Source organism: Heloderma suspectum, chromosome W (assembly GCF_057233095.1).
Source record: "Heloderma suspectum isolate Gila_16-S chromosome W, 16-S_ref, whole genome shotgun sequence".
Classification (NCBI taxonomy): Eukaryota; Metazoa; Chordata; class Lepidosauria; order Squamata; family Helodermatidae; genus Heloderma; species Heloderma suspectum.
This window is the reverse complement of record NC_139475.1, coordinates 28,750,325-28,767,194: the sequence shown is the minus strand read 5'-3', so window position 1 is coordinate 28,767,194 and position 16,870 is coordinate 28,750,325. Positions and strand designations below refer to the sequence as shown.

At 46.9% G+C, this 16,870-nt stretch overlaps 1 protein-coding gene across 12 annotated transcripts in view; it reads right to left on the bottom strand.

Annotated features, from left to right (window-relative positions):
• Window positions 1-16,870, bottom strand: part of LOC146333957 (mitochondrial coenzyme A transporter SLC25A42-like) — a 133,823-nt gene that overhangs the window by 49,212 nt on the left and 67,741 nt on the right. For 7 of the 12 annotated variants that reach the window (XM_084824996.1, XM_084825005.1, XM_084825001.1 and 4 more), the window contains one exon: window positions 8,904-16,622. The exons of 3 other annotated variants lie outside the window; for them this stretch is intronic. In XM_084824996.1, the coding sequence (XP_084681122.1) occupies window positions 16,456-16,622 (167 nt within the window). In that variant the 3' untranslated portion in view covers window positions 8,904-16,455. Of the gene's footprint in view, window positions 1-328; window positions 2,667-8,903; window positions 16,623-16,870 lie in introns of those variants that run through there. 2 more of the 12 variants (XM_084825004.1, XM_084825002.1) reach the window with 2 other exon arrangements.

Below are 16,870 nucleotides of genomic sequence, written 5' to 3'. Positions count from 1 at the left end.
ACAGAGAAGAAGGCCAGGATCTCTTCTTGATCATCCCAGAGTGCAGGACACGGAATAATGGGCTCAAGTTACAGGAAGCCAGATTCCGACTGAACATCAGGAAAAACTTCCTGAGTGTCAGAGCAATACGGCAATGGAACCAATTACCTGGGGAGGTGGTGGGCTCTCCCACACTGGAGGCCTTCAAGACGAGGCTGGACAGCCATTTGTCAGGGATGCTCTGATTTGGATTCCTGCATTGAGCAGGGGGTTGGACTCGATGGCCTTGTAGGCCCCTTCCAACCCTACTATTCTATGATTCTATGATTCTATGAAATACAAACAAACTGGGAAGCTTGCCTTTGAAGTCCTGCAAATCACCCCACCGCCTCCCCGAAGAAGATTAATGGCTGCCTGAAAAATGCAAGTATAAGGCGATGCCCATCACCCCGCAGCGTCCTGAGTTTCGGCACTTTGCTTTCATGTACCAAGTTGAAGGGGAAGAGAAGAAAAGAGGGGTGTGTGTGTGTGTGTGATATTGTAAATCCCTGGCTAGCTTGTCTAGTGATAGATAGCCCCGAAAGCTTCCCCCCCCCCAATTGCTGGATCTGCTCCATCATGCCTTACCATGCAAAACGTGTTTTCCATTCATTGTGTTAAATTGAAAAAGTTTGTTGTGTATATTTTATGATTTCTTAGATATCATAAAATATATGTGATATTTGCAGATTAGTGTTAGTTGCAACTCCAAATGATACTGAGTGTGGTTCCCAATGGATGACAAGAGAAAAGACAAAGACAAGTAAAGAAAGACAGAGACAAGTAGAAAAGACAGAGAAATAGACAAAGTGGCAGACAGATAGAGAAAGGGGGGGGAAGAAGAAAGAGAAGGCAAGAGGCAAAGAAAAAAAACATTTATAAAGAAGAAGCGTGGCCATAGTCACCCCCAGGGTGAATTAAAAGCAGCTGATTGTGCCTGGAGCTTATTACCTGGGGTAAAGTAGCCACAATAATGTAATAGTTCTTTAAGATGAAACAAATGTAACTAGAAGGAGAAGAACAGCCTATCCCAAATGTGCATCACTGGGACTAGTGTAGGGCAGAAAGGTTTAAGTAAGTGAGTTTAACTTGAAAAAGACAAATAAAGAGACAAGGCTGGTGCATGGAGCAGAAAGTTTTATGTAGAAAGTTTGAAACATGATCTGCAATACAGGCAGATCAGCAAGAAAAAGAAAGCAAAAGAAAGAGAGAGAGATTTCTCTTCCCATACTAATGAGTGAAAGTGTTATCAAGCACTTTGCCTGGGAAGCGAAGTTGTTTACAGGAAGCTGTGCCTGAGAACCAAACACTTCTAGCCTATGCTGAAAATGCTTGCTAGTGTTGTGCTGCCTCATGGGTAACATGTATGGTATAAAACCCATTTAGCCCAATAGCTCGTGGTTCAGAGAAGCTGTCTGATCCAACCATTAAGTACAACTGTGTGCTGTAAGTTACCCAATAAAGTCTCCTTGTAAGTAACCCCCCCGCTAAAATCCCAAAACACAAGCGGGGCTAGAGCGCCTCACCCAGTATCAAACCCTGCTGTTAGAAGCCATGAGGGCAGGTATGAAGAAGTCAATCAATATGACCAAGGTGTCTAAAGTGCTGCAAGGTGCCACCGAGGCCCCAGAGCATACTTGGAGCGTCTTTTAGATGCCTATCGCCAGTATACCCCCCTCAACCCAGAGGCCCAAAAAGACGTGGACAAGGAAATAGAAGAAGACCCAGCAGAGGCAGAGGCACAGTGTGCCCAGTGTGGACAAGATGGACATTGGTGGCATGAATGCCCAAATAAAATAAATCAAAAACACAAAGGAGAAAACCAAAGGAGCCAGAACGGGCAAGAGAGAAGACAGCTTGAGAGGGGCCGTGACATTGACTGTGAGGGGCCGTGACATTGACTTCATGATTGACACTGAAGCAGCATCAAGAGCAAGCAAATGTTAGCCTTAAACAAGAAGTCCAAACATTGGGCAAAGTTCTTCAAGCCCAGTGTCGCTTTGTCTTAGAAAATAAGCCCCCAATTCCCATCACAGAAGTTTATCCTTTCCAACCAGAAGATAAAGTATGGGTTAAAAAATAAAAAAATGACCCTTTGACTCCCAGATGGAGAAGACTGAAAACAGTTATACTTTCCACCCCCACAGCTGTGAAAGTAGCTGGAGTTAAACCCTGGATACATTGGACACAAGTCAAGAGGGGGGGGGGAGTGGACTGTGACCAGAAATCCTAAAAATCCTTTAAAAATTATTCTGAAAAAGCAGTAAGAAGACTCAGGCTAGACCTTACTGTGGGCACACCGGGAGACTGTCCCTGCTGCATACGGTCAGACCTGCAACTGGAGAAAATTGAAGAAGGGGACTAGACCCTACTGCAGCTTGCCAGGTGAATAGCTGCCCGGCGTACGGTCAGATCCCGAAGAAGATCAAACATGAGTGTTGTAGTGTTAGTGGTGCTGTATTATAGTTCCTTAATAAGGTGTGAAAAAGGGGGGTCTGCCCCTGGAGGGGGAAGTCTGTCCCAGCGATTCACTGATAATTACTGGCTTCACTTAGCTAACATCACTGGAGTAAAGCATTTTTGTTTACCAAAAGACATACCTGCGAACAGGCTTATTAGCTCTTGCCTAATACCTGTCTGTAAGCATCCTGAAAGAATTCAAAACGAGACTATGTTAAGCAATTTTAATATAAACTTGACTTATTCCCAAAATTCTGACTGGGGCATAGTTACAAAAATCTTACCCCCTACAGAGTTCACTCTACGTACTCCCATCGTAGCTGGATCAAATGCCACTTGTGCACAAATAATTGTCAAAAATCTTCTGAGAAATATAAAGCTATCCCTGGCCCCCACTTCCACTGTAATGAAATTCAAAACATATATTTTAATTATGCACATATACTTCTGCCTCATGAATGGTTTTGAACCTGTGGTTCCCGTACCTGGTCATTCATTCCAGCCAACTTGTCTGATAACCACCCATGTTGCCTTAGCCGCCCGGTGCCAATTCTTCCCCCGTGGCCAGAGAAAATCCGTCGACGACAGCCTAGAGCACTCCAACTAACTGAAAATTGTAATAGCCACCTACAGCTATACTCTGAGTCAGAAAAATTGGCATTAGCAGTGTCGTTAGTTGGAGTTCCAGGTTTAGCCTTAGCTGATGGTCTAAAGATCAACCGGTTAGCTTGCAGCTTGTCCAAGAGCATAAATGCCACCTCACGAGCATTGTCATTATTAAATAAAGAGTTGCGTGATCTAAGAGGTGCTGTTCTAAAAAATCGAGCTGGTATAGATTACCTCTTCCTTCTTCATCATCTGGGTTGTGAGACGCACCAAAAGCTTTGCTGTTTTAATTTAACTGATAACAGTAATGCTGTAGATGAACAGATCAACAATCTGCACCATATAGTGGCTGACATAACAATGGGACAAAACAATTGGCTAGATTGGTTAACCTCTTGGCTTCCAGATCTTAGCTGGCTTAAAAGCATTGTTCATCCTAATTCTACCAGTGTTGTTCATGGGGATACTGTTATGCCTTTGCATTCCTTGTCTTATGCGCTGTTTAACCAATCTGTTTTATGTCTCGGCTAGTAAAACTGTCGCCCGCTACACTCTAATAGCTCAACAAGATATTAAGTAAGAGGGTTGCTATAAGAGTCCTGTGTTATGCTTCGCAAACCAGAATGTCTATTTGCATAATGAAATGCTATAATTGTAATGAAATTATGCATTTAAGGGGGGAATGTAGCAGCCATATCGGGGGTCAGACTAAGTAGCCTCATGCAGTCTCATGCTTCATGTTCTTGCTGAGCTCTTGCTCTCTGAAATATATGTTTGTAAGCTGATGAGATGCAGGAATCTCTTATCTTGTCAACAAAGGCTAAGGTCATAGTGATATGTATATCATGTTCTCTGCTGTTCTCTGCTTATCATGGCTACCCTATAACCCATTTCTTGTATTATAAACAATGGTGCTAAGAGAATAAATGTTGAGGACTGCAACCCCACACGGGAGGGAGAGGAGGAGCCGTTTCATATGTGTCACAATGTCTATAAAAACCAATGTGCTGATGTATTTCGGGGCTTCTGGCTCTTTGGAAGTGATTCCAGCCATAAAGCTCATGCGTTAAATAAAGAAAAACTCTTTTTCTTTCACTCCGTGGTCTCTCTGACTCTGGGTTCTGCAACAAGTTAACGCGTATTAATAAACATTAAAGGTTTAGCCAACAAGAAATAGTAATATTAATAATCTCTCCATATTAATAATAATAAAAAGAAAAAGTTTAAGAAAAAGAAAAAGCAAATCATTTGTATATTTTAAGTAATATCGTTATCTAAAAATATATTTATACGTGTACACGCACAAACAGGCATTTTATTACAATATAACATAAAAAAAGGAGAAAGAAAACAGAAATATGCAAACATTTACTCTGGCATACTGCCTAGACATCTTATCAGCTATAGCCCAAACAGCACTTCAAAAGAACAGTAAAGATGGCTAAATTCCAACTCCGGAGGCTGAGAGACTTGGTTCCCTTGTTTTAATTTTAATACCACTAAGGAATGTCTTTGCAGCATCAGGATTTAAAAACCCTTTCATCTGGCCTTTAAAAAGAATGCAAAATGTAGCCAGATATTTCATATGATATTGCAGGTTAATTTGCTTTGCCAAACTTCTCGCCTTGGTAAATTGCCTTCTTCTGTCAGTGATTTCTTTTGTATAATCAGGAAAGAGCATAATCTTGTCATTTGCTACTCCCCAGCGAGGCTCACCTGGTTCTCTTGCCAGACGCATAATTTTTTGTAGACTCGTGAAAATTGAACAATAACAGTCCCAGAAGTCTCTTTAGTGGCACACCTTGAACCAGGAACATGATATGCATGCTCAATATCAAGTAAGAAATCAGATGCTAAAGCAAATAGCTCACGCAAAAGTTTATCCATAAATTCCGCCAAGCCTATATCAGTAGCCACATCTTTAATACCAAGGATACGTAGATTTGCTCTGCATGTGAAGGCCTCCAGTTGAGAGACTGGAGCAGACAAAACGTTGTGAGACACTTCCATGGCCGTTTCATGAGCAGTAACCCGATCTTTGCGAGCATTAATCTTCGCTTCCATCTTTTGAAAAGAGATATTAATTAAATCCACAACCCCCTGAAGGGCAGTGATTGAGTCCTGAATTGTTTCAAGCTTCTTTGACTGCACTGATAGCTGAGAAGACATAGTTTCTATCAAAGCAAGCAACTCCTCTTAATCTCCGGCATTTCTAGAAAACTTTGTCGGGGGAGCAATTGGGGGGGTAGGTGGTGTTCTCAAGCCTTTCCTTTTTTTCCTTTGGTACTGCCATCCTCCACTTTCCAAAGCACAACAAGCAAGCACGATTGCAGAACCCAAAAAACAAGCACGCAGATTTAATTACAGCTCCTCAGATACTGCTGGTAGTTTAAATTCAGAAATGCTATTTGGAGCCGTTTGTCCTTGTGTCTCCTAATTGCTTAGGAGTTTCACACAGCGTTCAGTAGATGACACTCCGGCGTCTATTCTTAGATTTCAGCCCTCTGTTTCTACGCAGAAGCAGCTGTTCTTCCAAGATTTCATCCGGATGGTACTGTAAGCTTCCCCTTTTAATTCCAGGGGAAGATAAAAAGGTTTCTCAACCTTTTCCCAGCTGTTCGAGATGTAGGGATGGCAGAGAATTCTGCCACAGATCACGGTGAGGCCGAATGCCAGTGCATTCAGCCCCCTGAAATCTGTGGCGGAACGGCCTGCCACCCCCCCCGCAGATCCCCCCAGGACGAGACTTACCTGGGGCAGATCTTCCAGGCGGCAGCAGCTCCAGTGGCGGCGGCTGGTCTTCCGACCGGCTGCTGCCGCCGCCATTTGCAGTTTTGTGTGTGTGTGTGTGTGTGTGTGTTTTACAGAGATGTGATAGGCTACATACGTTTTTACGTAGCCTGAAACATCTGGGGGAAAAGAAAAAAAAAAGGCATACGCAAATGGCGGCGGCTACGGCCGCCGCCATTTGCGTTCCTTAGTTTGAGCCATCTTAGTCTACGTAAATATTTACGGCAAGAATAAGGGGAACGCAAATAGCGTCTGCTACGCTATTTGTGTTCCCCTTATTTTCACCGTCTTAGTCTACGTAAATATTTACGTAGACTAAGACGGCCCAAACTAAGGAACGCAAATGGCGGCAGCCGTAGCCGCTGCCATTTGCGTACGCGGTTTTTTTTTCCCCCCAGAGCCCTCCGCGGCCGGAAATCCGGCTGCAGATGGCTCTGCCCTGGCTGGGCCTGGCCGGCTGCTCCGCAGAGCTGCCACGGAGGATTCCGGGGGGGAGGAATGGAGCGCCTCCCCCCGCCGGCGAGGATTCCGGAGGGAGGGATGGAACGCCTCCCCACCCACCATCAACATAATCCGCAAAAGGTAAGTGACTTTCGTACAACCCTAGAGATAAGCAACCTGCGGAGATCCACAAGTCACTGCAGGACAACATGGCTCCGACTGGATGTCCCCAGTTTTGTACTTCTGCAAACCTCAGAATTTTATTTATTTAGAAGATTTATAAGCCGCCTCTGAGAGTCAGTCCTCCCAGGGCAGTGTGCAAAGGAAAGCCACAAAATAAAAGAATAAAAACGAAGATCAAATCGAAACAGACCGTTAAAAGCAGACAGTGCCGTATGCTCATCGGCCCCAGTAGGATCCTACCTCCATTACAGGCCAAGGTAAAGAGGTGAGCATTTAGGGCCCACTTGAAGGCCTGTAATGATGGGGGCTGGCGCCTGGGGTCGGCATGGTTGGGCGCCTGCTGATGTTCACTTCTCTCCGGATGTCCACCAAGCAGTAGTAGCATCTGCGAAGAGGAGTGGAGTACGCCTCGAAGTCCATATACCATTGATATTCCAGGAAATAGCACAGGACTAAGCAGGAAAGGGAAAGGCACTCTTCTTACTATGGGAGGCACAGCTCACTAAGGGTATAGTTGTCATTTTAGCACAGGTGTGTTGAACCTTTCAGGCCAAGGTATGGATTCCATTCCAGAGAAGCTCTCGGGGGGCCACATTCCAGTGGTGGGCCCTGGGAGAAAAGGGCGGGGCTAAAATGCCAGCGTGTTTTAGCTTAAGTCTCCTACTGCCAGTCATTATGCCTTTGGAGAGGCATTTCAAACTTTTAGAATGAGAAAAATTGCCCTAAAGCTGCAAAATCACCAAAGGGGGGGGAGAAAGGGGGTGGAGCCAAGGGAAGGGGGTGGAGCCACTTGGGGAACCCCAGAGGTGAGCTGGGTTTGGCCTGCGAGGCTGATGTTCAACACCCCGGCTCTACATACATTCACCAGTGCGTGTTTGCTTCTTAAGGAGAAATTGTGAAGAATCCTGCATGCACATCTCTTTTCCTTATCTCTGCATGTAAAAGGGACTAGAGGCTTAGTTTTTTAAATGAAAGCTAAAATTTCACAGAAAGGCTTGGAGTAGCCCTAAAGGTGGTGGGGAGATGTCCCCCCAAAGCCTCCCCTGTGTCCCCAAAGTTATGGAGACACCCCCTGCCCCTCTTCAATTACCCTTCAAAGCCAACCCTCTATGACAAAGATGCAGCTTAGGGGAAATCCAGCCTCCACACATTTAACAGGAGCTTCCATGGCCGTGATGGGGCTGCTCTCCTGTTGCAAATCAGTATCTCTGGGAACAGATGACGGCTTGTCGTCCATAATGCCGTTGATTCTCCCGCTGGAGACAGAAAGACCAACATCCAATAATCCGAGTGACAACGGAAAGACAGAGAGACACGTTTCTCTCTCCCAGGGGCATATGGATGCCCCCCCCCCCCCGTGAAAAATAGGCAGTCAGTTCAGAGCCAACAAAAGAGAGCAACAGAATGCATGGCTCACCTGTGGAACACACTGTCACAGGATGTGGTGACTGCCGCTGCCATAGAACAGAGGTCCCCAACCTTTTTGGACCCGTAGGCACATTTGGGAATTTGAGACACTACCTTGTTCTCCTGGCTCAGCTCTGCATCCTGTAAGTTCATAACAGGACATGGCGGTAGTGGCGATGGATTTTCCTAGGTTTCCCCATTGCAGAGATCATAGAATCATAGAATAGTAGGGTTGGAAGGGACCTACAAGGCCATTGAGTCCAACCCCCTGCTCAGTGCAGGAATCCAAGTCACAGCATCCCTGGCAGGTGGCTGTCCAGCCTCGTCTTGAATGCCTCCAGGGTGGGAGAGCCCACCGCCTCCCCAGGTCATGGGCTCCATTGTCATACTGCTCTGACAGTCAGGATGTTTTTCCTGATGTTCAGCCGGAATCTAGCTTCCTGTAATTCGAGCCCATGATTCCGTGTCCTGCACTCTGGGATGATCAAGAAGAGATCCTGGCCTTCCTCTCTGGGACAACCTTTCAAGGACTTGAAGAGCGCTATCCTGCCTCCCCTCAGTCTTCTCTTCTCAAGGCTAAACAGGCCCAGTTCTTTCCATCTCTCCTCATGGGGCTTTGTTTCCAGTCCCCTGATCATCTTTGCTGCCCTCCTCTGAACCCTCTCCAGTTTGTCTGCATCCTTCTTAAAGTGTGGTGCCCAGAACTGGACACAGTACTCCAGATGAGGCCTAACCAGTGCTGAGTAGAGGGGAACTAGGACTTCCCGGGACTCAGAAGCTATGCTTCTATTAATGCAGCCCAAAAGAGCATTGGCCTTTTTTGCAGCCACATCACATTGTTGGCTCGTATTCAGCTTGTGATCGACAACAGTTCCAAGATCCTTCTCGCTTGTAGTGTTGTTGAGCCACGTATCCCCCATCTTGTAACTGTGCATTTGGTTTCTTCTTCCTAGGTGCAGAACTTGGCATTTATCCCTATTCAATGTCATTCTGTTGTTTTCTGCCCAGTGCTCCAGTCTATCCAGATCACTTTGAATTTTGTTTCTGTCTTCCAGGGTATTAGCTATCCCTCCCAATTTTGAGTGTCATCTGCAAATTTGATCAGCATTCCCTGCACCTCCTCCTCCCAGGCTTTCATAAAAATGTGGAAGAGCACTGGGCCCAGGACTGAGCCCTGCGGTACCCCGCTCGTTACCTCTCCCCAGTTGGAGAAGGTCCCATTGATAAGCACTCTTGAGTCCCATTCTGTAGCCAGCTGTGAATCCACCGGATCGCTGTTTCCTCTAGCCCACTTGGAGCTCGTTTGCTCATCAGGAGATCATGGGGCACTTTGTCAAAAGCTTTGCTGAAGTCAAGGTATATGATGTCTACAGCATTCCCACAGTCCACAAGGGAGGTGACTTGATCAAAACTTGAGATCAGATTCGTCTGGCAGGACTTGTTCTTGACAAAGCCATGTTGGCCTCGAGGAATCACTGCATTGTTTTCATATTTCAGTGCTGGAGATTCAGCAGAAGGTGCACGGGCAGGGCTCACTCAACACAACAGGCACTACAGGTGCCTTTGGCGGGGGGGGGGGGATTATTTCCCAATTTGAACTGCAGGCCTGTGAGCCAAATATGGCTCACCTGGGGTGCAAATCCCCTTGGGGTTCCCCTTTTTCCCAGCCACTGACTGTTTTGTGGTTTCCTGGCTTTTGTGCCATTGTTTCCCCATTTTAAAAGCATGAAGTGCCTCTTCTAAAGCTTAGTGACTGGCAGTGTCTCAAACTGGGGCCAGGTGCACTCAGGACCCACACACTAACCAGATTCAAGGATACCAGTATGACTCAAGTCCACATGTGTGAAGGAAGTTTATTGATGGAAAATCGATGCAGATAGAATAAAAGCAATGAAAGCTTACACATCCTTAACTTTCAGTTCAGTCACTCGGGTTCCCAGGGGAGCAACGGGTGTCATCTCATGGGACTGGTTATCTGAGCAGGTGGTGTGCCTTCCCCATTTCAGACGAGAACAGGTAGCAAGCCAATTTGCTCAGGATTTTATAGAGCAAGTCTCATCATCTAGTGCAGACTGTCACAAAACACACACGCTGTCACAAGGAGAAAGGGGGGCCTTTCTCTCTTGGCAGCAAAATAAGTTTCTCAGAGTACAGAAAGAACATCCTTATCAGCTAGAAGGTACACCGCGGGAAGAGCAACTACTGTGCAGTTTTACCTCCTCAAAACTCTCAGTGAGGGGACAGCCAGGCCCATCTCTCCACCCCAATCAAATATTTTAAAAATATTCCTAGACGACTATTCATTGGTGGGGGGAGGGGAGTCTTATTTAGTCATTTAAAGCATTTTTGCTCCACTCTTCAGCCAGTGGCTGAAAGAAAATGAGATCAAAACAGTGGAACGCATATGGAATCCAGCAGGGAACCCTGTCTGCAAAATGGGCTTTGGGCTCATTCATGTATTTCTCATGGCAGACCTGCCATTGTCTCGCAGGGCAGAGTTTGGGAATGACTGGCATACGGATTTCAGAAACTTCCATGTCCCTTTCATCAGGGGTGGGGAGACTTGACGCTTGGGGATCTCCAAAAAAAAAAAAAAAAAGAACTCAGAACGCTCAGAACACCCCCCCACCCCGGCAGCTATGTTGGCCATAAGAAAACCATGGTTTTGTTAACCACAAACAAACAAAAAAGAGAACTCATGATCGGTTGTTGGGTTGTGAGCTCTGTGTTGTCTAACTCACAACCATGGGGTTTCATGGGTTGTTTCACCAGGCTACAGAGGAAACTGTCAAAAAAAACCCAGCCACTCTACATGCCTTTACTGTAGCACCACAAAGACATTTGGGATACAGGGGGGAACAAGCAAAGAAGGAGGGAAAGAAACAACCTAGGGATGGAGAAAACTGACTGTGGTTTGTTTGATCATCTGCCAGACAAACCTTGGGTAGGGCAACAAACCATGGGTTAACCATGAATAAAATAAACCAGGGGTTAGCATTATGTGCAAACCAGGTCTGTGTCAGGGTGGCAATTAGGATTCCTGTACATGCACCCTCCCATCTATGGTGTTTGAGTGCCATTTTTTTTGTAGAAAGGTGGGGTACAAATTAAAGAAATAAATTTTGTTTTAAGAGGAATACTCCTGGGGGTTCTACCCAGAGCCTACCCTGATGTCTCCAGCAGTGGATGTGGTACCTGTTCCCCAGGCCTCCTCCTCCAATGAGACCAGAAAGAATGATATCCAGGCTATTGTGGAGCAGATCTCAGGAGCCCTTGGCACTTTTAAAACGGTCTTCACTCCTGTCTTCTACTGCAGGCTCCTCTCATGCTTCCCCTGGTGGGTGGCCACCTGCCAGGTCATCTTCACCCTCTTTGGCCTCTATTTCCATCAGCACCCAGCTGCACCCTAACAGCAAAGATTTCCAACTGCTCTTGCAAGAGCATGGATCCCCCTTACCTGCATGACCTGTGTTTGCACTGGGACCTCAGACTCCCCTTGCAGTACAACATGCTGCAACACTCGGTCTGTTGCTGTGCTGCAAACAGGGTTTTGTCAGCTGCTGTGCAGTGCCTCCTCCAATAGGAGGGAGAGAGCTTTTCTTCCCCTGGCTCTTGTATTGCTCCAGTGTGGAAGCAAAATTTGTAAATAACAGTGCCTCTGAGAAAACCCACATTTGACTGGATTCACAACTGCTGTTGATTTTGATGTTCTCTGAGACTGATAGGAAATTATGTGAGGACCCTAATTGCTGTTATCCTGTGGTTGGATCCTATTCTTTCAGCCCTCGGGGGGGGGGGGGGTGGCATGGGAAAACTAAGAGTATGATATTGGAAGACAGCTGCCTGACAATCTCAGCTTTCATTAAAAATATATCAGGTTTCTAGACCTTATGGGTTGGATCCAGATTTACACTGCTGGATCAACAGTGCTGATGGAAGTGGACTTCCCTGCCCCCTCCTCCTTCCGTCAGCCCCTCCAGCACCCTGAAAATGCTTTGCAGAGAGTCAGGAATGGGGTAGAGGGACCCACAACAATCAGGTGGTGGGAAGGCAGATCCAGGATCCAACCCAAAGGTTGCCCCCCCCAATGCTTGAAAGCATGGTACATGACGCCTATTCGAACAGGGAGCCAAACAGGTAAGAGTTGCCGCTGTCTGGGCTAGTACAGCCTTCCATGTTCTGTATATGTCCTTGCCTTTGATCTCTCCTTGCCCCCTGGCTGGCAAAAGTGGCATATGTTCTGCAAGGATTACAAGAAGGGCAAATGACACAAAGTAAAAAGGAAATATTGACAGTTTGCAGACAACTATTGCTTTCCCAGTGTGGAATTAGGATTAGGTGGGGAGGACAAGGAACATCGGAAGCTGCCTTATACTGAGTCAGACCACTGGTCTATCAAGGCTAGTATTATTATCAACACTGACTGGCAAGCGCCTCTCCAGGGATTCAGGCTGGATTCTTTCCTAGCCCTACCTGGAGAAGCCAGGTATTGAACCTGTGGCCTCCTACATGCAAAGCGGGGGCTCTACTGCTCAGCTATGGTCCCTGCCACAGGGAAGGACCCATCCTTTCCCATGTAGTGAATAATCCCACCTTTACTGTTGTTTACTCAAGACGCCAATATCCTGCTTTTTCAGAGCTTATTTACCCTTGCAAAGCAGCTCGCAAAACAATCAAGGCATTGGAAACATAAATATACAAAGACAGCACTGAGGAAACAAAGTCAAACTTGAGGTGGCTGAGAGAGGATCAGGTAAGTCCTGTTTCAACAACAAAAGTTCTAAAAGCTTTCTTAAAAGGTTTGCGCCAAGGTTGCAAAAGCAGGGATGTGCGAATTTTGTTAAATCCATTCCACCCGTGTTTCATGGATTGTCGGGCACCTTTCGTTCCATTCGGATTTTTAAAACCAGAGTGTCATCCTACTTGTGCTAATGCACATTAGTTAATGCAAATTATCACAAGTGCACATTAGTGCTAATGCAAATTAACACACACACGTGTGGAAAAACTGGTCCTTATGTCCACAGAATTCACCTGACTCAGAAAAAGCCAGTCCACTGTGGAATCTGCAGGTGGGATTTATAGAAATCTAAACTCATTTGAATCAGTTGTGGATTTCTCTGACATCCCTGGTGTGAAGCGTAAAGTGGCAGGAAGGGAGTTCCAGCTTGTTGCTTGGGTTTGTAATGTTATCACAGCTTAAGGCAGCTTTTCCCAGCCTCTTGCCCTCCAAATGTGTTGGGACTACAACTCCCATCACCTCCCAGCCAGCATTGCCAATAGCTGGCCTAAGGATCTTCTTTCTCTCCCTGTTCTTGGAAGCTCAAAACCTCCACCCCCTCCCAGTGGGTTTGACTTATTTGAGGGAGCCAGTCGGGTTGAATAAGAGGAACCCAAGACATGCCCTCGTGTGACCGTTCAGTGCCCTCGACACTGCTGCAGGTAACAGCGATTCAGACAGAGCAATTAGGAGAGTCGTTTGTTGTAGGGTTTTACAAGCAAGTGCACAAGCCAGGAAATCAACCCTGAGTGCTCATTGGAAGGACAGATAATGAAGCTGAAGCTCAAACATTTTGGCCACCTAATGCGAAGAGAAAACTCCCTGGAAAAGACCCTGATGCTGGGAAAGACTGAAGGCAAAAGGAGAAGGGGACGGCAGAGGATGAGATGGCTAGATAGCATCACCAATGCAATGAATATGGACTTGAGCACGCTCCGGGAGAGAGCGCAGGACAGGAAGGCCTGGCGTGCTATGGTCCATGAGGCCACAAAGAGTCGGACACAACTGAATGACTGAACAACAAGCACAAGCCAGACTTATTCAGTCTTAATTGTCATGAGGCAGTTAGCCTCTCTGTCCCTCCAGGGAAAAGCAAGATGAGGTTCTGAGGTGTTCCCCTGGATGACAGATTAGCAGTAGGGCATTTCCTTCACATGCAGAAGGTCCCAGCTTAAATTCCTGGCACTAGTTAAAAAAAGGATCAAGGAGCAGATGATGGGAAGACTCTTCTCTGCCCAAGACCCCAAAGACCAGAACTCTGGGAATCTGCTTTCTACCAGCTCAGACTATGTTCCTATTCCAGCATCCCACTGCAAACAGTCAGTTACTACTGGGAAGCTCACAGACAAAGCAACAGGGCAACTGTTTTCCTCTAGCGTACACTCCCTCCCTCCAGCTATTTAGTAGTAGACAACCTCTGAACACAGAGGTGTGCTATATTTACTGCATTTTTATCCCCTTTTCAAACAATTGTCTCCCAAAGCGGCTCACATCAATCAAATGAGACACAGGCCCTACTGTCAGGCTTACAAACTAAAACGACAAGGCACACAAGGGGCAGGGAGCAGAGGCGAAAGGAATAACAGAATCATAGAATAGTAGGGTTGGACGGGGCCTGCAAGGCAATCGAGTCCAACCCCCTGCTCAATGCAGGAATCCAAGTCAGAGCATCCCCGACAGATGGCTGTCCAGCCTCATCTTGAATGCCTCCAGTGTGGGAGAGCCCACCGCCTCCCCAGATAATTGGTTCCATTGCCGTATTGCTCTAACAGTCAGGATGTTTTTCCTGATGTTCAGCCGGAATCTGGATTCCTGTCGCTTGAGCCCATGAGTCCGTGTCCTGCACTCTGGGGTGATGGAGAAGAGATCCTGGCCTTCCTCTCTGGGACAACCTTTCAACTCCTTGAAGAGCGCTATCCTGCCTCCCCTCAGTCTTCTCTTCTCAAGGCTAAACAGGCCCAGTTCTTTCAGTCTCTCCTCATAGGGCTTTGTTTCCAATCCCCTGATCATCTTCGTTGCCCTCCTCTGAACCCTCTCCAGCTTGTCTGCATCATTCTTAAAATGTGGTGCCCAGAACTGGACACAGTACTCCAGATGAGGCCTAACCAGTGCTGAGTAGAGGGGAACTAGTACTTCCCTGGATTTGGAAGCTATGCTTCCATGAATGCAGCCCAAAAGAGCATTGTTTTCTGCCCAGCGCTCCAGGCTCTCAAGATCACTTTGAATTCTGTTTCTGTCTTCCAAAGTCTTAGCTATCCTGCCCAATTTTGTGTCAACTGCAAATTTATTTATTTATTTAATTTCTATACAGCCCAATAGCCAGAGCTCTCTGGGCGGTTCACAGAAATTAAAACCAAAAGCACACAATAAAACAATACAAAACATATAAAACATTAAAACCACAGTAAACAATACAACCAGAATAAAACCAGAATAAAACCTAGCAGCAATGCAGGGATTTAAAATACAGTTTTAAAACAGCAAAGCTAAAAGTCTAAAGAGCTAAAATGTTAAAATGCCTGGGAAAATAAAAAGTCTTCACCTTGCCCAAGAATACAGTGTAGGTGCCAGGCGAACCTCACCAGGGAGCTCATTCTACAGCCGGGGGGCCAGAGCAGGGAAAGCCCTCCTCCTCGTAGCAACCTGCCTCACTTCCTTTGGCAGGGGCTCATAGAAAAGGGCCTCTGAAGATGATCTTAAGGTCCGGGCAGGCACATATGGGAGGAGGCCATCCTTCAGGTAACCTGGCCCCAAGCCGTTCAGGGCTTTGAATGTCAACACCAGCACTTTGAATCGGGGCCAGAAATGGACTGGCAGCCAGTGCAGCTGGAAAGGTACTGGCGTAATATGAGCTCGTTGGCCAGTCCCTGTTAACAATCTTGCTGCCCTATTTTGGACCAGCTGAAGTTTCCGGACTGTTTTCAAAGGCAGCCCCACGTATAACCCATTGCAGTAATCCAGACGAGAAGTTATCAGAGCGTGGATAACTGTCGCTAGGCTCTCTCTGTCCAGAGAAGGGCGCAGTTGGTATACCAGCCTAAGCTGATAAAAAGTGCTCTGTGCCACTGAGTTCACCTGTGCCTCAAGTGACAGTTCTGGATCCAGGAGCACCCCCAAACTACGAACCTGATCCTTTAGGGGGAGTGCAACCCCCTCCAGAACAGGTTGAATACTAGCCGCGCAGACGAACCACCCACTAACAGTACCTCCATCTTGTCTGGATTGAGTTTATTGGCCCTCATCTAGTCCATTACCACGCCCAGGCCCTGATTCAGAACAGCCACTGCCTCACCTGGGTTCGATGAGAAAGAGCGGTAGAGCTGGGTGTCATCTGCATATTGATGGCATCTCAGCCCACACCTCCGGATAACCTCCCCCAGTGGTTTCATGTAGATGTTAAACAGCATGGGGGATAAAATTGAGCCCTGTGGAACCCCATGGCACAATTGCCATGGCACAGAGCAGTAATCCCCCAGCACCACCCTCTGGACTCGGCCATCCAAGTAGGAGCGGAACTACTGCAGTGCAGTGCCTCCAACTCCCAGCCCAGACAACCTATCCAGAAGGATACCATGGTCGATGGTATCAAAAGCCACTCAGAGGTCCAGGAGAATCAACAGGGTCAATGCAAATTTGATCAGCATTCCCTGCACCTCCTCATCCAAGTCATTAATAAAAATGTGGAAGAGCACTGGGCCCAGGACGGAGCCCTGCAGTACCCCACTTGTTACCTCTCCCCAGTTTGAGAAGATCCCATTGAGAAGCACCCTTTAAGTCCGATTCTGTAGCCAACTGTGGATCCACTGGATCGTTGTTTCATCTAGCCCACTTTGAGATAGTTTGCTCATCAAGATATCATGGGGCACTTTGTCGAAAGCTCTGCTGAAGTCGAGGTATATGATGTCCACAGCATTCCCACGGTCCACAAGGGAGGTGACTTGATCAAAAAATGAGATCAGATTAGGACTGCACGAAAGCCACTTATCTGGTCTCGCAGCTTTTCACGGTGGGGGGGAGGCGCTTCGCTGCTATCCCCCCGAAGTTCAGGCCAGGGGGGGGAGGCTTCCCGCCTCGCCCGGCCGAAATTCAGGCCAGGGAGGAGGCACCTCGCCTCGCCCGGCCGCGAAATAAAAAGTAAAAAAAAAAAAAACATGCCCCCGTGATAGGCTACGTGACGATTAACGT